Source organism: Onychomys torridus, chromosome 8 (assembly GCF_903995425.1).
Source record: "Onychomys torridus chromosome 8, mOncTor1.1, whole genome shotgun sequence".
NCBI classification, from domain to species: Eukaryota; Metazoa; Chordata; class Mammalia; order Rodentia; family Cricetidae; genus Onychomys; species Onychomys torridus.
This window is the reverse complement of record NC_050450.1, coordinates 63370019-63392064: the sequence shown is the minus strand read 5'-3', so window position 1 is coordinate 63392064 and position 22046 is coordinate 63370019. Positions and strand designations below refer to the sequence as shown.

The window sequence follows — 22046 nt, the reverse complement described above, 5'->3', positions numbered from 1 at the left end:
CTCTTCAGTCCCCAAAATAGACCAACAGGAGGTCAATAATGTTTCATAACTAAAAATTTATTAAGGAAACAAAACCAGGGTTTCAAATGGGACAGAAAGAAGAAAGATGTTCTCCCCACTTCCCCCCACCCCCAGCCAATGGCCTTCACAGCCAGGGGAGAGGACCTCAAAGGGGGTAGCAGCCTGGGCCTTACAACTCAGAGAGGCGGTCTTCTGAGCCCTGGGCACTTGTACCCCCAAATCACTGTCCTGGACTCTCCTGGTAGGGTCTTGAGCCTGAAGAGGGCAGAGCACCCTTGGTGAAGCACTGCTCCTCCAGATGGTTCATCAGCAGTGGGCTGGGGTCCTGTGGAGACTGACTCCTGCTCCAACCCAGACTGCCTTCTCCATCCCTTCACCTCTGTGCTGGACTGAAGGAATTCATTCCTGGTGGGGAGTCTCCAGGTGAGGTTGTGAACAGAAGGGCAGCAAGAAAAACACAACAACAAAAACCCTCAAAGGCTAAAGGGTCCCCGAGTCCCTCCTCTGGGTAGAGAAGCAAGGACAAAGCCAGGAACAGGCCAATCACCCCAGGCCCTGGGCCCACCTCTACCCCTGGGTTCAACTCTACCAGCGTGGAAGCCTCTCAGAGGTATGAGGAGGGTTGGGAAGGAAGGAAGGAAGGAAGGAAGGAAGGAAGGAAGGAAGGAAGGAAGGAAGGAAGGAAGGAAGGAAGGAAGGAAGGAGAGCTGGGGAAGCTTTGTTGGGTTCCTGGCACAGGTGGCAGGGGGAGATTCAGAAGGAGAAGCCCCACAAGGAACTGACGTGAGGAAGTTGAGGGGCCTTGGGTGATCAGAGGGGTCAACTAGAAAGGGAAGGCAGACAAAGATGGAAGAGGAAGAGTCTGAGGAAATTTCCCCAAGAGGGTGCTAGAGTGAAAGGCAGGCAGTATTGGGAGCATATGCAGGGCAAGGCCACTCAGGAAGCATGGGTCCAAGACTAGATGTCCTTCCCTCTAGACCCATGACTGCCCAAAGGGAACATGGGCAAGTGCAAGGACAAGGATTGATATGGGCAGGAAGAGAAGTGTGCGTGCGTGCGTGCGTGCGTGCGTGCATGTGTGTGCATGCGTGCGTGTGCGTGTGTGTGTGTGTGTGTTGAAGGACCAGGACTGCTGTTATTGACAGAACCCAGTGTGGGTCCATAGGGGATCCTGGCCTCAGGGAGATGGCGACCCCCTGGGCACTCTCTTCCTCTCAGACGTTCAGGGCAGAGGGTCTGCAGACTGAGGGCTCTATCATTTTGCTCGTATCCGATGGAAACTCTGGAACCTCTGCCCCACTGCCACTACAGAGTGGCTGGGTCCCGGGTGAGAAGGCCCCCCTCCAGCCCTGAAACCAGACAGGAGGGGGAAAGGCTGAGGGCTTGGTGGCCTATCTGGCTTGTCCACCTGTTGTCACTGTAGCCAGTCACCTCCCTGCTAAACTTGGCAGCCCAGGAGGGTCCCAGCAGCTTCCGCCTGACCCTCGGGTGGGGCTCTGTGAGGAGCAGCTCCCCCACAGCACGGCCACGGCGTGAGGTTGGAAGAGGATGGTTTATTGTCTGGGTGGATTGGTGGCTCAGGCACGTGGACATCTTCCGTGCTACACTGGGCGCCTGGTGGCCTCTCAGGAATGGTTCCATGGGGGTGGGCCCCAGTGTGGCCCCTCAGCCCACCTGGGCCCACGTAAGGAAGGCTGGGATGTCCCTCACGGGCACATTCCTTGTCAGCGCCTTCACACGCAGGTTCCGGTCATCGGTCAGCAGAACCACCTCCCGCAGCAGGCGGATGGGCTCCTCTGTTGGCACAGAAAGCAGATGGGCTCTACTGAGGATAAAGTGCCAAATGACATTTCTTGTTCCTAGGGGAGTGTGGTCCTGGAGGGGCAAGCCCTTTCCTTCTTCCAGACTCCTACTTAGAGGGTCAAGCTAGGCATGAGCTGTGCCGCTGCTGTGAACCCCTGCCTCCCACACAGGACTCTTGGGCCTGGTGCCTGAGAGTGCTCGAACTGTTGGCATCCACAGACCTGTCTTCCGGGATCCTGAACTAATAGGAAGCAGCCCCTTGCCACTGACTCCTAACTGTACTGCTGGCCTAGATTTCTATTATCCACCCCAACACATTCTCTCCTCCTAAGGCTGGGATGTGTGTATTAATGTTTTATGTTCCCAGAGGTTAAAAATCCAAAGATGAATAGAAAGTGGGAATTGTTTACAAATGTGGGGAAAGGGGTTAGCTTCAGGGAGCTCTCGGGAGAGGTTGTGCTAAAGGGGCCTTGTGGCTATGGCTAAAGGATCTATTAAATAAGTTATCTACATACATCTAACAGTACAGAAGGTAAAAAGAAAAGCAGAGGCAGGACTGCCCTCCCAGCTGCCTTGTGCCCCAGGGAGCTCTGTGCCTTCTAGATTTCCTTCTGCACTTCTGTAAATACACATACTGGCATATGTATAGATTTCCCCTGTAATACTGAGATCATATTTGCCACACTTTCTTTTTGCATTTTATATACTCAAAAATCATTCTGTGCCAGTACAAATAGCCTTCGTCTTTTTAGATAACTTTTCTAGGAGTCTTTCTCTGTCTCTGACTAAGGTACAGGAGAGAACTTAAAGTGGGGCTCAGCAATCACTCAAGTGACACTCCAAGTCCTGGGCATGACTGCTTGGGTGGCAGGTCTACCCCTAAGCCCTAGCCTGGCATTTCCTAGTGGAGGTCTGGCAGAAAGCAAAGGCACAGGAAATGTCCTGTGGTGTCTGAGGACTGCAGGCTGGAGGACTGCAAACATCCATGTCTGACCTGAGTAGTTCTGGGCTTGCCAGCTCCAGGCGGGGAGGCTGAGAATTGGCTTTCAGCCTAGGGAGGAATTTGGGGATGAAGAGGGAGAGGCTCATGGGGCTGATGGTGGTGAGGAAAGGGAGAGGAGGAAGGAGAGGGCTGTGTATAGAGGGTGAAGAAGGTGGTTCATGAGTAAGGGAGGTCTAGGACACTTCTGTTGCCTGGGCCTGGAATGTGAGTGTGTGGCGGGGTAGTGGTATGGGGTGCTACATGGGGTTCTCAGCTGTTGTCTGAGTCTGTCTGCAACTCCACTATTCCTGCTCCGACCAGAAGAGTCCTAGGCCTTAGGTCAGCCAGCAAAGGCCCAGCATTGCTGGCAGGGGTCTGCAGGGGTTTCTGTGGATACTTCGAGACATTTTTAACAATAAACATCCTCTGTTTTGACACTGGTAACTTCACTTTGTTAGAAACCAGAGACTGTCATCTTGTCAGGCCCCATCCGCCATAATCCACATGATTTTAAAATTCAACATCGTTTACACATAAACATTTGGTGACGGTTTCTCTGTGAATCTGACAAGTTAATCTGCTAAGAATTCACACTGACAAATGGGGTTTGATTACACCAGCCGTTGCTGATGTAATTTTGATAGGGGCAGTCCCCAGGATGGCAGTGGATTTCTGTAGGCTATTTGGGGGTGATCTGGGGGGGTTGGGACTAGTAGAGCCTGAGTCCAAATGCATCGGGGCTAAGAACAAAACAATTTGGTGGCTGAGGATTACTGGACCTTTGCAATCCTGCTTCTCTCTAAGAAGCTGCCCTGGGGCAGCTCACAAGCTCCTCTGGCTCAGCCAGGATTCTAATTTGTCAGCTGGGCAGTCCAGGTCTGGCCCTCAGGGAGAGTCCATGTGCAGCCCCTCTGTGGCAGCAGTGGTGGATTCCTGACTAGCTCCTGGTGCAGAGACACAGGCATGAGAGAGGGCTGTACTAATGTGTGGGAAGATGCCCCTGGAGGACAACTCCTGGGTTAGCCAGCAAGCCAGGACTAAGGGCATGAACAGAGGAGTTAGAGGAACAGCAGAGATATAAAGAAAATGACGAGGCTACACAGGTGTGAGTAGAGACACATTTATGAGAATTACTAGCTCAGCACAGGATACTGAACTAGGAGGGGTTAAGATTCCCTTCCACAAGAAGAAATGATGGAATCTTGAGAATCAGTAGCAAAGTCTTCTGTATGTCATTGGAACCATAGGGGCTGTGCAGGACACTCAAAGCTGAGATAGTCAGACACTTGAGAGTTTAGGGTGACCAAACCAGAGGTGGGATTCTGCTCACCAAAACATTTTAAAACTCAGCTATGGGATCAGTCTTTAAGCTCTTCCCTTCTTCCAGCTCTAGTTAGTCTGTAAAATGCCACAGCTCAGTGCAATAGAGATCAGGAAGACAGACCGATGCCTGGCTAGGAGCAACCCCCACTGCAGGCTTGATATGGGTTAACATTCAAATAACACTCTGAAATGGCTAGGGAGGTGAGAATGGCCAAGAACAAGTGTGCCCACTAGAGGCTCTACTCCTCAGGAGACCATGGCCAGAACAAGCTATACGGAATCATAACATTCTTGCTGTCAGGAGGAACTCACTGAGGACCCAAGAAAGGAAATGGATGCAGACTGAGTGGGGAAGCTCACTGCTAGAGAAGGGCTTCCTGGGTTAGTGAGGCTTGTCCCTTGTTGCCCTTAGATCACCTAACATTCTTTGGGAGTCTAGGATAGGAGATCTAACTTCTGGGAGGGTGGACAAGATGGCCTCAGGCTTGTCAGGCTGTATTGACTTCGAAGGCCAAAGGCAGTAGAGGGGCTCTTCTTAGGGACTATGGATGAGTAGGGTAAAGTAGAACAGAGGGAGGGAAGGCCCAAGGAGAGGCCAAACTGTACCTTTGCTGGTGGGCATGTAATCCTTAGCCTTGTCTTTGCAGTAGTGCAGGCAGCAGGAAAGGATCAGGTCATCGTTGTTACCCTGGAAGAAGACAGTGTGAAAAGCACCACTGGGCAGGAGGGGGCGCCATGCAGAGGCAGAGGTACTTCCAGGGCTGTCCTGGAGTCTTATTCAGGCACGCTCTGGCTCTGCTTGGCTAAGTTGAACTGTCTTCGGTGATACAGGGAACTCTCCCCTCCTGGGCCTTGATGGTGGCTACCCCTCGGCTGCCCAGGTTCAAAAGTCTTCTTTTACCCCTCCTCTCAGGAGAACTTTTTATAGTGGACCATGGGCTTTCCAGTCTTCCTGGGGGTCTCACCAGCTGTCCAGTGATGTCCTCACTGCGGAAGGCGATGGATTCAAGTTCATTGCCTCGGCTGGTCAAGGCCCGCAGGCAGGAGTCTCGACTCTCAAATCTCCGTTCGAGGAACTCGATGGATTTCCGGGCCTTTTCTTGTACCACACGGGCATAGCCCCCAGCCCGGTGGTCTGTCTCCTGCCCTTTGGCAAGGCCATCCAGCTCATTGATCACTGATGAGACAGAGTTTACAAATCAGCGATTATGCCTGCCTTCACCCTGTGGTCTCTGCCACTTACTTTCTCAGCCAGGCACCTTCACAGAAAACAGAGGCCAACCTATCCACAGGAGTTTTCCAATGAAGCTATGGTAGGATAGGCATTTGTGGGGTAAGAAAGGGCCCAAGACTTTGAGTGAGCCTCAGCTCCTATTTGCCTCTTCCTCTGAGCCCCATCTTCCTCCCAGGGGGAGCTTACGAGATTTGTTACAGGATCAAATACGGAACACAGCAGCAAAATGGTAAGTGAGGTGCCCATCCTCAGCTGCTTGGGTCTGAACCACAGCAGTCTACAAGGGGCAGAGGACAGGGAAGCCACCAAGGAAGAAGGACAACCAGACTTACTTGCACAAGGACCCTGGTATTTCATGAAACCATAACCTTGGCACACTACCTCCCTGATACTTGTGTGTGTGTGTGTGTGTGTGTGTGTGTGTGTGTGTGTGTGTGTGTGCGCATGTGCCTGCCTGTCTGTCTATGTGTCTGGAACATGGCTTCATTTTCTGGTGAAGATTCTTTCCAAAATTCCAGCCAAAAGCCTGAGGTCAAGTGGGAAATATGCACTCCTTGGGGGCTTGGGGAGAGCTTGGGGTCTGAGGCCTCCCCTTAGTATAATGATTCATAGCTTGGGGAGTCAGCATGAGCATGCTGTTCCATGGTGAGCCTGGCACTCATTGTCTGGGTATTCAGAAACATTTTCTGGAAAGGGCCCATATGGGAACTAACACACACACACACACACACACACACACACACACACACACACACACACTTTTAGCACCATGAAGCTGCAAGGTCCACACAATGTGTGGCAGTGGTGGATGGGTGGTATGGTACAGCAAACAGAACATCCAACAGGAAAAACTGGTATTCTATCCCAAAATCTGCTTTCCTGCTTCCAAACTAAACAGGCTTCAAAGGGGACGCTTGTTTGTGCTTCTGCACCAGGCGGGACTTCTCAATGCTGGGGTCAGACCTAGAGAGCACAGAGCAGGTTAAAGAGCACAAGACACAAATAGGGAAGGCTGGCAGCTTAACCCTTTGTTGCTCTGGTCATAGGGCAGGAGTCCACCAAGGAAAGCGTGAGTGAACAGGAGCTCCCCCCCCACAGCCCGAAGTACAGGGTCAAAAGCGCCTGGTCTGTGTGGCTGCTGTCAGTTGCTAGTACCCTTAGGGTCATTGACTTTGCTCTCAATATATCCTCTAGGTTTTCTTATGTTTGTCTCTTTCCTACCAAATCTGGATTTTTCTACCAAACTTAAGCTCTTCAGGACCAAGGGCCAGAGCTCTGACTTTCACTGTCTGTCTGTCTGTCTGTCTGTCTGTCTTTCTGTCTTCCTTCCTTCCTTCCTTCCTTCCTCCCTCCCTCCCTCCCTCCCTCCCTCTCTGTCTCTCTCTCTGTCTCTCTGTCTCTCTTTTTTTTTTTTTTGAGCTGAGGATCGAACCCAGGGCCCTAGCAAGCGCTCTACCACTGAGCTAAATCCCCAACTCTCACTGCCTTTCTCAGGAACAAAGAGGCTAAGCACCAGTGACTGCTAGCCTAGGAAGGCATAAAAGGTACTTTCTCAGTCTGGGGAGGCAACCTGGAGACGGCAGGGAGCTTTCTTGGTTATACCAATTACTGACCATCTAGCAAAAGTGACCAATCCACTTTCTTTTTCCTAACTAAAAACCTCCTAGGAGGAAAGTCCAGCGATAAAGCCTGTGAGCCAGTCCATCTAGAGCCCAGAGAGGCAAGCAGAAAGCTCAGGGCAATGTGTGGTTCTGTTGCTCTGCCCTCTTTTGAAGTGCAGCAAACTTTCCCTTAGGTCTAAGGGCCTGGGTTTAAGAGGTTCTGTCCAGGCCACATGGGGAGGGGAAGGAAGACAGGGAGGGAGGACTGCTTCAGTGCCAACATTCTCAGGTGGTGCTAACGTGTTTCCCACAACCCCCCAGGGTTCTACAGGCTCTGCAGGGGCGGATGTTTCCTGCCCTTTGTTTCCACCCCCATCTGGCACTAAGACACTTGGGACTGGGAGGGAAGGCCCAATGGAACATCTTGGCATGAAAGTCAGAGGTGGCCTGTCAGGCAGACTGCCAGTCTGGTGCCTTTTCCAGAGAATAGGGTTCTCGAACTTGCTTCGGATGGCTGCTAGGAGAGAGCATTAAAAATCCTGGGCTTTGCAATCATCTTACACAATCCTTGTCCCCACAGAACAGCCATCAGCTATAGTAGCTACATCAGTTCTATTTGACAGGTACCCAGAGACCAAAGCATAACCCGCGGCTGACCCATCATGAAGCTCCAAGAACTAAAGGTACCCAATAGTCTCCAGTGAGCACTACAGCTAGGAAAAGCAGGCATGTTGGACCGAGATGCTTCCCCTCCACAGTACCAATGGCCTAAGTGGTAGGAATTGAAAGGCATGAGCCAAAGGTCATGCTCTGGAGGGTTCCTGTCAGTCTGGCCTTAGGGTGACATTGGCCAGAAGAATGTTACCTCGAACTAACAGAATGATCATGAAAAGCTACAAGACAATCAGACCAAAGGCATCTAACCACTTCAAAATCCTCCCAGCCTCCCTGCCAGACCACCCAGCAGCACTGCCGTTATCTGCCAGGGCTGAGTGTTTACCAATAACGGGAACCAGCTTTGCTGTTTTACTGCAAGCTTTATAAGGAAAAAACAAGGGCTGGGCTCATGCAGCCGCTGGTTGCTGGGACACAGGAGTCCATTTGCTCAAGCAGTTTAAGCCATGGATCAGCCATAATAATTTGAACTACTCTGATTATTAAACAATTTTTCTTGCCCCATGCATTCCCTGCAAATCCTGTCTTACACATGCACAGCCAGGTCAGCCTGCCTGGCTCCGGGCATGTGAAGAGGGACTGTGCATGTGCAGGGCTGCTGTGTCTTCCCACCCAGCTCACCAATGAGGGGCACCACCAGGATGTACTTCCTGCTCTCCAGCAGCCGGGCCAGACTGGCCAGGTGGTCAATGAAGCCGTTGGTATCTGGTACGAGGAACAAGGGTCTGATCTCCAGCTCCATCTGCCTCATCTGACTCTGGTCTTCCAAAACAGCCTACAGGGACACAGAATGTGAGGGAGCAAGAGAGTGAGCAGGCGGGTGAGCCAGGGCCCTGACTCAACAGTGTGTAAGCATCCTGCCCCCACACATCTCTTCCCCCTCCGGAGGCACAGCCACCCCTTCAGGCCTGAGGGACAGACAGACCCACAGGCTGAGCAAAGTAGTGCAATCAAAACCAACACAGACAAATGGCCCAGGGATGAGATCTCATTAAACCTTGGCTGTCACTGAGAAAGGACCCTGATGATATTAAAAATAAGTTTCTGAAAGGATCTTAAGACTAGAAAATCAAGAACATAAGAAGGGAGTAAGTAACTCTGCTAGGAAAGGGGCCCCACATGATACAGGCAGCATGCACACCGGCACTTCTCAATCTGACACTTAGGAATATCCGTATCAGAACTGATCTTTCCTTCCCTCCCCCTGCCCTTTTTAAAATGAGACAGGGAACAGCATGGTGGCACACACCTTTAATCCCAGTACTCAGGAGGCAGAGGCAGACGGATCTCTGTGAGTTCGAGGCCAGCCTTGTCTACAAAGTGAGTTCCAGGACAGCCAGGGATACACAGAGAAATCCTGTCTCACAAAAAACAAACAAACAAAAAACAAACAAACAAAAACCAGTAGATAACACATCGTCCAGTGTGGTGGCACATGCCTTTAATCCCAACACTCAGAAAGCAGAAGCAGACAAATGTCTGAGAGTTCCAGAGTAGCCAGAGCTACAGAGCGAGACTGTCCTTAAAAAAAAAAAAAGTACACAGGTTGGTGAGATCTGATTCCTACAAATTACTCATGTACATGTTGTGCAAGTGCTCACTCAAACACAGACACACACACACACACAGTGTCAAACAATTTTAAAAAGAGGCTATTATCAGAATGCTACTTATCATTTTCTGCAGCAGGGGTATAAAGATGAAGTTATAGCCTAACTCATGCAAAGAGCAACCATCAGAGAGGTCACAACTGCTACCATCTTTCCATCTTTCCTTGCTTTGCACAGTATTTCCTAAATGTGGGTCCTGTTTGCTCTCTGCCACCTTTCTTCTCCTCCTCCTCCTCCTTTTTTTTTTTTTTTTTTTTTTTTTTTTTGTGAAATAGGGTCTCTCTATACAGTTCTGGCTATTCTGGAACTTGATATATAGGCCAGGCTGGCCTTGAACTTGGAGATTTGCCTGCCTCTGTCTCTTGCTGGGATTAAAGGCACACTACTCCCAGCATTTTTGCTCAACTTTTACCCCTTTGCCACAATCCTGTTTAAGTAATACTATCATTGACTTCATTTTACCTTTAAATTGACTTTATTTAAATTGGGACTTTTTGTTGTATCTTATGCAAACTGAAATGCCATAAAAACAAAAAAACAAAACTCAAGTGTCCCACCCCGTACTACTCAACACTCACCTCTATCACCAGCAGATCTATGTACCAACCACTCCCACCCTTAGAAGCCCACAAGCCAACAACTGTCTGTGCTACAGGCTTTCACATCTCTGGGAAGCTCTGTGAACATCTGTGTCTTCTAGTCTGACAGTCTTAACATGGGTGGCAATGACCTGCTGGGATAAGTTTAGGGTATATTTATCATTACAGAGTATATTCATTATTGTGCTATTTCCTCTGGGGACCGTGGCCAGGAAGCAAACTGGTCGGCTGGATCTATCTGCTCTGGCAGATTCTGTATAGGGAGCTAGCCAGTACCAGTGGGAATCCAGAAAAGCAGGTGGGCAAGTCCCAGTCCCCTCACTCCCTCTTATGGTCTTCTGAAACACAGCAACTGCCAGGACACAGACCCTGAAGCAGCAGAGGAAGTACCTTTGCGTGCCAACTGAGATGGGCCCACGGTGCCGGGACTGGCCACCAACAGTCAGCAGAAGGGCTGCTTAGGCGTCACTAAGTGACAGTAAAACTGAAAGGGCATGCCTTCAAATCATGGGGGTGGCTTTCCGTGACCTACCAGGGACCTTTCCCTATGAGTAAGTTGTTGTTGCCACTGCCACCACAGTTGGCGAAGACACAGGCCACAGGACAATGGCAGCATGAGAAATGTGGCAGAGAGGCCCAGTCTGCTGAAATCCTCCAACTGATCTCACCTCACAAGGGGAAAGTGTCAGCCACCTTCCCAGGAGTTTTGGGTCACTGTCGCTACCCAGAGAGCTGCCAACAGGACAGTAACATACTAATCTTGGCTTGGGCATTCAGAAGAACAGGAAATGGTTTTGCTTAGGTTCAGCAAATATTGCTGTCCCTTTTCACGCAGAGGAGCAGCCCTTTTCCAGACTTCTGTTCTCCATACAACTACCAGAATGCTTTTCCTGGAGCCCTGGGCTCCAAATCTCTGTCTTTCTGGAAGAAAGGACATAACAGGCTCTGCCACGTGGCTCATGAATGATAGGACACTAGCACCTATAGTATAGAGGCCTTAGTCTTAAGGAAGCACCACATCTCTGTTTTCCTATTTTGAGAAATGACATGCAGACTTGGTTAGACTTCCATTAAGAAAGTTGCTGACTGCCATTTTTCACTGTGGATGAACGATGGGTTCCTAAGACCTTGACCATTACATCTGTATGCTGGTGGTAAGCAGGAGGGTCATTAAGCCAGGCAACCAAGGCAGGCTTGGGGGGCAAAGTGAATCTACTTGGTGTTCGACAACAGGACAGATATAAAGCCTAGCGTAAGGATCGGGGAAGCATTAACTTCCTTGAGTACTTGGAGTCCATGGCCAGAAAGGCGAACTAGCCATAGCTTCTCAGAGAGGTAGCAGATGGTTCCCTGGGAATGGGACAGGGCCAAGCTGCGTGTGGTGGTCAAAGCTGGGCTGCCCTCATCCGGTCCCAGGGACGCCTGCAGACAACTTCCCCTAACCTGGCTCTGCCCAGTGAGTCACCACACAACTGCTTCCTGTTCCCCACATGCCCTCATGGAGTCTCAGGAGATTAGACAAGGTTGCTGCCTCTTCTCCTAGGGTTCCAGTGGGCTAGGTGGGTGAAGGGAGTCATACCTGGGTCACAAGATTAGTTCAGCACCACTAAAAAGAATGGCGGATCAAGAAGGATCTGCGATGGGTGTCTGCGTTTCCGGCCCTTTCTGAGTGGCGCTGTATGTGTTTGGCATTTGCCCTCCTAACTTTTCCAGATTTTACCCGTCAGATTCCTGGCAGCTGTGCACGGCGCCTGTGCCGGCCGTCACGTCCCATTCTGATCTCTGGGTCGCACGGTGAGAGAAGGAGACAGGATGCGCAGGGAGTGAAAAAGTGATGTCGATGGGGAGAGTGCCAAGTCCCCACTCACAGCCATGGGACGCTCGGGGAGAAGGGAAGCATGCTGCTGTGGAGTTCAGAGGCCGGTAGTGAGATTTATTTTTGTTTGTATGAGTAAAAAGCTGCAGAAGCCTCTGGTGGGAGTGAGGGGGTGCAACTGGAACGTTGACATTCAGACAGATCCGCCTGGCCTGGAGTCAAGTGTGCTGACCCGGAAGGAGAGTTCCACAGGAGCCCTCTGACTAGCTCAGCCTGGGCCACACTGGTTCTCAGACAGTGCCCTGGGAACCTCAGGAAAGTGTAGGCACTCCAAGGTGGGTGTGGTGGCAGACAGGAGGATCAGGAGTTCAGGATCATCCTTGGCAGGAGACCTTGTCTCAAAACAAAACAAAACAAAACAAACCCCCCCCCCCAAAAAAAAAAAAAACTCAAAATAAGCAAACCCGTAACCAAGCACAAAAAAGACTTCAAAAACTTTTTTAAAAAGTAGATACTCCAAACCAAACTTACGGCAATAAGGACTATGTTGACATGAGGTGTGCAAGGGAAGACTAACTTCAGTTTGGGAAAGTGCTATGTGTCCAGCTATCTCTGAGGACCAGGAGCTTCCTGGAGCAAACTGACAGCCAACTGAGACAGACAGACACAGCATGCAGCAGCCAAAGGAGCTGATGGCCGCATCTCTAGAAAGGCTCCTTTAACACAGTGAGCATGGATTTTGTAATGCTAACCCACTGAAAATTGAGACACAAAATTACAAACAGCGGGCGGTGGTGGTGCACGCCTTTAATCCCAGAGCTCGGGAGGCAGAGGCAGCTTTGAGTTTGAGGCCAGCCTGGTCTACACAGTGAGACACTACTCTGTAGGACAGAGTCAGGACACTCAGGGCTGTTACACAGAGAAACCCTGTCTCAAACAAACAATACAATTGGCTGCACAGAAGGTACACAACGAACCAGGAAACAGGCAGACCAGGCAGAGGCTTTCCTAAGTCTTCCTTCTGCTTAGGAGATCCGTACAGTGTGGCTGTTTCCTTTCCTTCAAAGGATGGAACCATATAGGTAGGCTCTGTGTTCTTCATTACTCTGCAGACAGAGTAATCCATCGCCAGAAATGAGAGGACTTATAACACAGCAAACTTCTACACTCATCTTGTATGTAAGAGTACCTTACTTGATGCCTGACACACATTAGTAACAACAATGACAATCTCTACTATTCTTGTACAACTCTCTTTTATATTCTGTGCATCTGAGTGACCATCAAAGACACCAGTAACTGAGAATAGGGAGGAGAGGCACAGTAGTATTTATTTCTTTTTAGGAATTTATTATTTTCAACTGTGTGTGTGTGTGTGTGTGTGTGTGTGTGTGTGTGTGTGTGTGTGTGTGCGTGCAGATGCCTATGGGGGCCACAGGTGTTGGATCCCCTGGAGCTGGAGTTATACATGGTTGTGAGCCTGTGGTTGCTGGGAACTGAACTCAGGTACTCTGGAAGAGCAGTTAAATGCTCTTAATGCTGAGCCATCTGTCTAGTCCCAAGAGTATTTATTTCTATTTTGAGACTTACAGCTGTTGGGTACAGTGGTATGCACATGTAGTCTCAACTAGATGGGAGACCATTTGAAACTATCCGTGAGTTCAAGGCCAGCCCGAACAGCAGAGAGACTCTCTTTTTATGCACATGGGATGTATATATGTGAGTTTATGGATACTTGTGCCCATGCATGTATACAAAGTCCACAGTAAGACATCCAGGTATCTTTCTGTATCTTTTTCCACTTTGTCTGGAGACAAGGTTTCTCTGAAGTTGAAACTTGATGTTTCTGGAAGGCTGGCTAGCTGGCAGACTCCCAGGGTTTCCCCCTGTGCTAGAGTTTCAGGCACACACAGCCATGTGCTGCTTTTTCCATGGATGCTGGGGATTCTAACCCAGGTCCTCATGATCGCAGGGCAAGGGCTTTAGCCAGTGAGTAATCTCCAAGCAATACTTCTGATTTTCATTACTTATTTTCTAGTCAGGGTTCCTTTTTTGTTTCTTTGGGTGTCCTGGAACTAGCTGTGTAGACCAGGCTGGCATCAAACTCATAGATAACTGCCTGCCTCTGCCTCCTGAGCTCTAGGATTAAGGGCATGTGCCATCCACCCCTCAACTGAACAGCATTCTTAGTTGCTGAACAATCTGTTTATTTTTTGATAGGCTTCACTATATTGCACAGGTTTGCCTCAATCTGATGATCCTTTTGCTTCGGCTTCCTGAGTAGTAGGAATTAGGAGTATACTCAAATGTGCCTAATAATACTACCTATTTTTCAAAACTATCTGGATAATACATGAAAAAAAGGAAAAGAAAAAGGAAGATAATCATTGGCAGAAACCAAAGGGAATGTATAATACATTGGCTATTGAAAGTGAGAGAACTTCCCCTGAGAAGCTCTTAGAATCCCTTTTCTGGATGTCCAAAACCACCACAGGGATAAACAGATGCTTAAGCCATGTGTGGACATGCTCATAATGCAGCACTTGGAATGAGGGAGAGTGTATGAGGACTGTCCTGAGCTTGAAACAAATACAAGTAGAAAAACAAAGTAAAAAGAAGTGTATTAGTATTTTTTTTTTTTTTTTTAAATATGACTTGGCTGGGCAGTGGTGGCGCACGCCTTTAATCCCAGCACTCAAGAGGCAGAGTCAGGTGGATCTCTGGGAGTTTGAGGCCAGCCTGGGCTAGAGTGAGTTCCAAGAAAGGCTCAAAGCTACACAGAGAAACCCTGTCTCAAACAAAACAAAACAAAACAAAAAACAAAAATTATGACTTATTGGTTTGAGACCCAGTGATGGGTCTCTGCAGGATGTGGTGGCACACACCTTTAACTCCAGCACTCAAGAGGCAGAGACAGGCAGATCTCGGTAACTTTAAGGCCAGCTTGATCTACACAGAAAGTTCTAACTTACACAGGACTACAAAGCCTCTGTTGCTTAGGTTAGTTGTGAAATTTTGAGCTCAAGTTATTTTTCCAATGGAGCCTCTGAATAGCTGGGATTATAGTGACATCAGGACTTAACATAAGGCTCACAGGGCCTGATTACTATAGGAGCTCAATGAACTCAATCACAATGTAAATAACACTTTAAAGAAAACCTGGATGAGTTAAAATGTACCTGCATGAATGGGCTGTACACCATATGCATGTATAGCGCCTGTGGAGGCTGTAACAGGGTGTCAGATTCCCCTGGAACTAGAGTTACAAACAGTTTAACTGTCATGTGGGTACTGACTGGGAATGGAACTCATGTCCTCTGGAAGTGCTCTTAACTGCTGAACCACTGCTCTAGACCCTGAATTTTAATAAATAACTCTTGTTCTGAAAAAGCCAAATAAATATATACCCTCTCTTCCTTGTGGAGAATGAAGAGCTAAGCATGATACTTCTGAGCTTGCCACAAGCATCAGTCTAGAGGTTTCAGTCGAAGGCTTGACCATTCTGAGATTCTGGGGGAAGTCAGAAGAACCCTGTGGATGCTTTGGGCGCCAATGAGGTGACAGGAGCTTGAGCCAGCTGGCAGTCCAGCACCATGTTATGCAGAGGCTAAAGTAGGCCTGGGCGGTGCCCAGCTCTGAAGATCGATGTGCTTTCCTGCCCAGGGGTGAACGTGCCCCTGGACTGGTAGTGTACTGGCTCCCACATTGTCTCCGACAGCTAGGAGCCAGGGCTGAGTGTCTGCCTTCCGCTAGCTTCCATACAGGTGTATGTGTGGGTGGGGGAGGTGCTCTGTGCATACCCCATTGTTCCAGTGTCCCCTCCCCTCTGACTGGGTGGCAGTGTGAATGGACTGTAGCTATATTTAGAGTGAAATTCCTGGGGCTCCCACAAAGGAGTGACTGCATCTTCAGGAGGGTGGGTGGGCGGGAAGGGGACAGGCGAGTGAAGCTATTTTCAGAACACATGTCATTGCTGGCTACAGAGCAAGACCGTGGCCATAATGCAGAGGGAAACAATAGCTGTGGCCAGAGGAAGAGCCTGTTATGTTTCAGGTGGGATGTTTGCAACTGCTCAGGAAACCTGACCCTGCCCAAGAGCAGCACAAATCACAGGAGAGCCTCCTGGAATCAGGGGAGGAGGCAGGAGATTCATGGGGTCAGGACAGTATGAGGTGCCAACAGGCCATGCCTCATGCCTGGAGGAGGATTTTCAGTGACCACTTGGTCCTAAGCACCTGATTAGGAATGAAACCCTTCTGACCAACTTCCCAGACCAACCACATACCTTTTGCTCAGAACTCTTGACATCTCCCAAGAAGGGCAGTACAAATAAAAACACAGGCAGAAAGCAGTAAGGTATACAGGACTAGTACAGTAGGAAGTACATCATAGGCATCAAGGCAAAGCCTGGGCTAAGCCAAAGCGTGTGGTCTCAAAGCCTTGGGTGGGTGGACTTGGCACCCCTCACATCTAGGGGCCTGCCTGGGCTCTGTAGCTCCAGCTGTACAGGCCCTGAGAGCTCCCCACACCCCTATTCTGACCTCTAGTCGGCCCCACTCACCAGCCTCTTTGCAGTGCCGGAAGCAGGGAGGGACAGGCTGCAGAAGGAGGCCAGGCCTCACCTCCCCCATCTCCACAGATGAGCTTGAGGCCCTAGGGTCTATGTGGGAGCAGGGAAGTGGAGGTGTGGCTACAGCCCCAGATCACACTTGGACTTTATAGCCATCCTGGGGCGAGGGGCTTTTGTTCACCCCATCTTCATATCCCCTTCCCCAAACATGTGTGGTTCCTGTTTTGCTGCATCTGTAAAAGGCACTGGGAGCTGGGGACCTGCCTTACACCTCTCGGTTAACACTCTGGAGACTGATGGAGTTCAGAGCAGTGTAATTTACAGCCCATCTCTCCGATCTTAATTCACTGGATGCTCCTTTCTTCCTTATTGTATTAGTGTGACCCAGGTACCTGCCAACAATAATGGTCTCTCTAGCTAGGAGCCTCTCCCCTACTCCCAGGACAATTTATACCTTTTCCTTGGGATTTTCCCCCTTAAATTAAACAAAAAGAGGAAAAATAGAGAAGGTTAACACGGGTTTGAAGCACCAAGGCCCCGTGGTTCTGGGCAGGGAGCCAATGGCCTGAGGGCACACACATGTGTGTGCTCTCCCAGAAGGGCCTTCACCGGCCCTGTTTTACAGCTACCTCGGCACAGACTCCAGGGTTCACGCATATGGCCAGACAGATGTGTCTGGCTTACGTTCAAGGCTGGAAAATGAAGAATTATGGAAGTGAAGGGCCCCGGGCATTAAAAAGAAGGGGGAGGTAAAAGGGGGAATTTTTCCTCTGCTGAGAAATCCTCCTGTGGCTATGGGGCTGGAGGAAGGAGGCTGACAGGAGGCAGGGCCGCCAGCAGCAGTGCATGTGGGGCCTGTTCTTAAAGGGCCAAAGCAACCTCCTCTCAACAGAACTGTGGGACACAATCAATGGCCCTGGAAGTTAGATCTTATATTGGACCTCCAATTTTAGGACTGCTTATTGCTTGCATGGCCAACCTGGACAGTGTACTCTGACCAAAGATAGAGTAGTTATAGTACATGTTCTCACAGCATCTTCCTCCCCTTTTAGGAGGGTCTCACTACGTAGCCCAATCTACATCCTTCAGGCTCACCATACAGTCCAGCTCTGACCTTGAATTTGTAATCTTCCTGCCTAAGCCTCGTGAGCATCAATACATGAAATATTACCCTGGCTTATTTGTACCCAATCTTTCAAAAACAATTTCCTACTTATTTAATCAATGTCTTTATTGTGTATGGTGGAGGGAGCAATCACATGTCGTAGCATGTGCACAGAAGTCAGAAGACAACTTTCAGAGTCAGTTCTCTCCTTCTGTCACACGGGTACTGGGAACTGAACTCAGATCATCATGCTTGGTGGCAAGTGCCTTTACCCGCTGAGCCATCTTGCCAGCCCGTACTTTATCTTTTTTGTTTGTTCATTTTTGAGACAAAGTCTCACTATGTAGCTCTGGATGTCTTGGAATTTGCTTTGCTGACCAGGCTGGTCTTGAATTTAGAGAGATCTGCCTGCCTCTGCCTCCTAAATCCTGGGATTAAAAGCATGTGTTACCACACCCAGTTAATACTTGATCTTTTAAAAGACCTCACTCACAAGCCCAATCACTTATTTAAATAATAGCTTCTCCCAGGGCTTTGGTGATGCATACCTTTGATTTCAGCATTCAGGAGGCAGAGGCAGGTGGATCTCTCCAGTTTGAGCCAGCCTGGCCTACAGTGAGAGTTCCAGGACAGCTAGGGCTACACAGAGAAACCCTGTCTTGAAAAACCAAAAAAAAAAAAAAAGAAAGAAAGAAAGAAAGAAAATAGAGCAGTGGTGGCGCACACCTTTAATCCCAGCACTCGGGAGGCAGAGTCAGGCAGATCTCTGGGAGTTTGAGGCCAGCCTGGTTTACGGAACAAGATCCAGGACAGGCACCAAAACTACATAGAGAAACCCTGTCTTGAAAAACCAAAAAAAAAAAAAAAAAAGAAAGAAAAAGAAAAAAAGAAAAAGGAAAAGAAAATAGGGGTTGGAGATTTAGTTCAGTGGTAGAGCGCTTGCCTAACAAGCACAAGGCCCTGGGTTCGGTCCTCAGCTCAAAAAAAAAAAAAAAAAAAAAAAAAAAAAAGAGAGAGAGAGAGAGAGAAAAGAAAATAGCTTTTCTACTGCAAGGTCTGCTCTTAAATCCACATCCCGTCCCGTGCCCCCGTGCCCTCCCCCCTCTCCCTGGCAACATACACACACACTTTTGTGATTCTAGCCATCAGGAGAGTCAATACTCAATACCATTTGCTAAACTGAGCTGAGAACATGGTCCCTGATTCCTAGGAATTCCTAGTACAGTGGGGGAAAGGCCCACAAATAACTGTAACATGAGACATGATAGCAGTTCCACAAATGATGTATAAATCAACACTGCAGGAACCCTAGAGCAGAGAGGAATTCCTCCTAGGGGAGATCAAGGAAGGTTTCACTGGGGAGAAGGAGTTTCACTGGGAAAGGCAGGGAAAATAGAATTTCAACAGGTAACAGGAAATACAGGGCCAAAAAGGAGCCCTTTGGATTGAGAGGCAGATTCAAGGAATTATCTGAGAGTGGGAAAGGGCAGGGTGGTTGTGGAGCAGTGAGCAGAGAGGAAAGTTAATAGCACTATCTGGGCAGGAGTCTTAATGCCCGGACAGGCACTTTATACACACTGTTGCTCATCCTGAAGAAGCCCAGCAACTATAAGGCAGGTGCTGTGTCAAGTTCATTTTACAGATTCAGAAACAGGCTCAGAGAAGTCAATCTCTTTGCTCAGTGTCTAATAGTTAATAATGGTTCACAGGGAGTGTGTTAATGGGAAACAAAGTAGGAAAAACACACTGGGAGCAGACTGGGAGCCTAAAATGTCATTAGAAGGAATTAAACTTTATTTCACTAGCCAAGCAAAGGCACTGATGATTTCTAGCAGGGGAATGGCTGTATGGGAAAAGAACTGAACTCATGGTGTGGCTGGAGCCTGGTGGCCAGACTGAGCACTATGTGAGTCCAAAAGGGGCCATTCACAGATTATAAAGTCAGTGGCACCCTCTGGAGCTATACAATGCAAGACTAAGGTTCAACAAGTCCCTGAACTGGGGTAGCAGCAGCAATGGGACCTAGGAAAGGAGGGGTGAAAGGACAGGATATGATAAGAAATTGGATAGCAGGGGTAAAAGGTCATGGTAGAATTTAAGGTGATGTTCTACTTGCTACCATCAATGAAGTCAACCAAAAATTTCTGTTAAATACCAATTCAGCTTGTTAGACTTAAAAACAACAGAAAGGATGGTGGAGTTAAAATTAAAAATGGGGGCTAGAGAGATGGCTCAGTGGTTAAGAGCACTGACTACTCTTCCAGAGGTCCTGAGTTCAATTCCCAGCACCCACATGGCAGGTCCCAACTGTCTGTAATTCCAGTTCCAAAGGAGCTGACACCCATGGCAAAACATCAATGCACATAAAATAAAAACAAATAAATAAATAAAAATGGTGGAGGAAGCCTGGAAAGGTAGCTCTGACTAGCAGAGAAGACAACAGTGCACTCACTGTGTTAATGGGAAGCTGGAGGAAAGAGGCTTAAGGATCCAAAGCTGTACATAAGTTAACTATAATGGGGACTACGTTTTGGAGTTTTTTGCTTTTATTTTTGGTGAGTAGGTTTCATGTAGTTCAGGCTGGCCTTGAACTTGGTTTATAGCTGAGGATGGCTTTGAACTCCTACCTCCACATCCCACATGCTGGGATTACAGGCTCATGCTACCATGCACAGCAGGACTAAATTTGGTAAAAAACAGGTCCTGGCAGTAATTTCTTTAACAGCTGGACTGACAGTCAAGACATGGAGGTGGTAACTAGAGGTAGGACTTTTTTCAAGACCGATGGTGAGACAGAAAAGGGCAGGAAGATAGACTTGAAGATGATGCTGTTCTTTGGGCCACGAAGAGGCTTACAGTCAGCGCCATGGAAGGCTTGTGTAGGTGGCCACATTACAACAGGCAAGCATGTAAAGGTATACTGTATGCTGGATCCTAGTAGCAGTAGGATATTGGGCATGTCTAGAAGACCAATTCCAACTGTTACCATTCCTCTCCTGGGGCAGGATAATGAGACTAATCTCAGACAAAGGGACCACTGTGGGCTAAGCACTTTAGAGGCGGTGTCTCATGCAAGCCTCTGGGGACAGTAAGAGGGAGGTACTACCACTCTACTTTGCCTATGAAGAAACAGGTTCTTCAAAGTTAAATAATCTGCTCAGTAATATAAGCCTAGGTAAGTGTCAGGCCCTGAATTACATCAAGTTTGCTCGGCTTTCTGCACTAAACCATATGCTTAAGAGAAGAACAGCATGCCAAGAGTGGTGTACTTGCCTTTGGAGACACTCCTGAACTCTGTGAAGACACACATGACTAGAGAGAGACCTAAAGACATGCTTGGAGAGGCAAGGGAAGGGGTTTAATGCTCTCCTATGTACAAAGTCTATAAAGGGAGCATAACTTGTTGGAGAAGGAAGTATTCAGTACAAGGAGACAGATCTGGGAAAGCCATAGAGAAAAACTTGCTGGAAATGAAGGCTTGGGCTTCCAGGAGGGCTGACAGTGGGGTAACCCCTAAATGTATATTAGGTAGCTTCTCCCTGGGAGAATGTGGAAAGCACTCTGTCCAAAGGGGGCTCTCCCATTGCCTTGGGAACCCAGGTAGCCTGTGGCTACAGCATCCTAACCCCACAAAAGGAGTGTCCTCCATGAATATCTACAATGGTGAAAGAGAACTCTGAGTCTCTGAGATTGCATAAGAGACTATGTGTGGTGTTGACAGTCTCACAGGAAAAGGGATGCTCATCAGACACTGAGAAGACCTGCCCTGCCTTAGAACTCACAACGAGGGATGCACAGTCTGGGTGCAGAGGTGGGGTATAACAAGATACCCTGACACTCCCTGCTCACGTCATTTCGTGGTTTGTAGAGCTACACCCTCAATGGGAATGGATTTCTCCAGTTAGGCTTCACCTGGATCTTTTCCTGGCGACGCTGCTGCTCAGCTATCTTCCTTGCTAGAGCCAGCTTCTTGGCCCGTAGTTCCCTGATATCATCCTCGCCCCCACTGCCTTCAGCCTCTGAATCTTCCTCAAAGTCTTCAATCACCACATCTTCTTCCTTGGGTAAAGGAAAGGCACAGACAAAGGTAAAGAGGAGATAGTGAGCCATGGTACTTCATGGGTCCATTCTATTCCTTGAGCCCCACCCCACCCCCACCCCCACCCCATGCTGATGGGGAGCGTTGCTTGCCAGGGTTCCCTAGAATATGCTGGCAGGAGCTGTCACTCTTCCCCTTAAATTGCACCCTTACATGCTAGAGCTTTTTCTTATACACACATACCTACGACACTCATAATCACAGATGTTCACTTGCATGCTTGTGTTCACACTCCTTTGTTCTCCCTTGTACACACTCAAACACAAACTTTGGACCTGTTTTCATTTTGAAATTATAAATGATTCAAAGAATAAACTATGGAGAAAGTTGAACTGCCCAATTTAAATCTAATTCCTGCTAATAATGTGATAAGAATCAACTCTGGCCAATTTCTGGGAGCTCAGCAAGGAAGTTCCCTTGCCCCAGACAGCATCAAGAGCAGATGCTCTATAGACCTTGTCTTGATTTCTTTTAAGACCACAGCCTAGAGGTGTCAGGACTTCTGGGCCCCATTAAAAAATTCACATAACATGGCCTTGCTTAGCTGCCCTCTAAGGGCCTAGGCTGAGTAAGAAGGAGGTGGCTGGCTAGCTTAAGGAGCCTCCTTG

General features: G+C 48.7%; 1 protein-coding gene across 3 annotated transcripts in view; it reads right to left on the bottom strand.

Moving 5' to 3' along the window:
- Positions 1-36: 36 nt before the first annotated feature.
- Positions 37-22046, bottom strand: part of Smg6 (SMG6 nonsense mediated mRNA decay factor) — a 243503-nt gene continuing 221493 nt past the window's right edge. For all 3 annotated transcript variants that reach the window (XM_036196843.1, XM_036196845.1, XM_036196844.1), the window contains exons 15-19: positions 21252-21398; positions 8261-8414; positions 5095-5306; positions 4736-4817; positions 37-1817 (exon numbers count right to left, since the gene is read on the bottom strand). In XM_036196843.1, coding sequence (XP_036052736.1) covers positions 1687-1817; positions 4736-4817; positions 5095-5306; positions 8261-8414; positions 21252-21398 — 726 coding nt within the window. In that variant the 3' untranslated portion in view covers positions 37-1686. The remainder of the gene's footprint in view (positions 1818-4735; positions 4818-5094; positions 5307-8260; positions 8415-21251; positions 21399-22046) is intronic.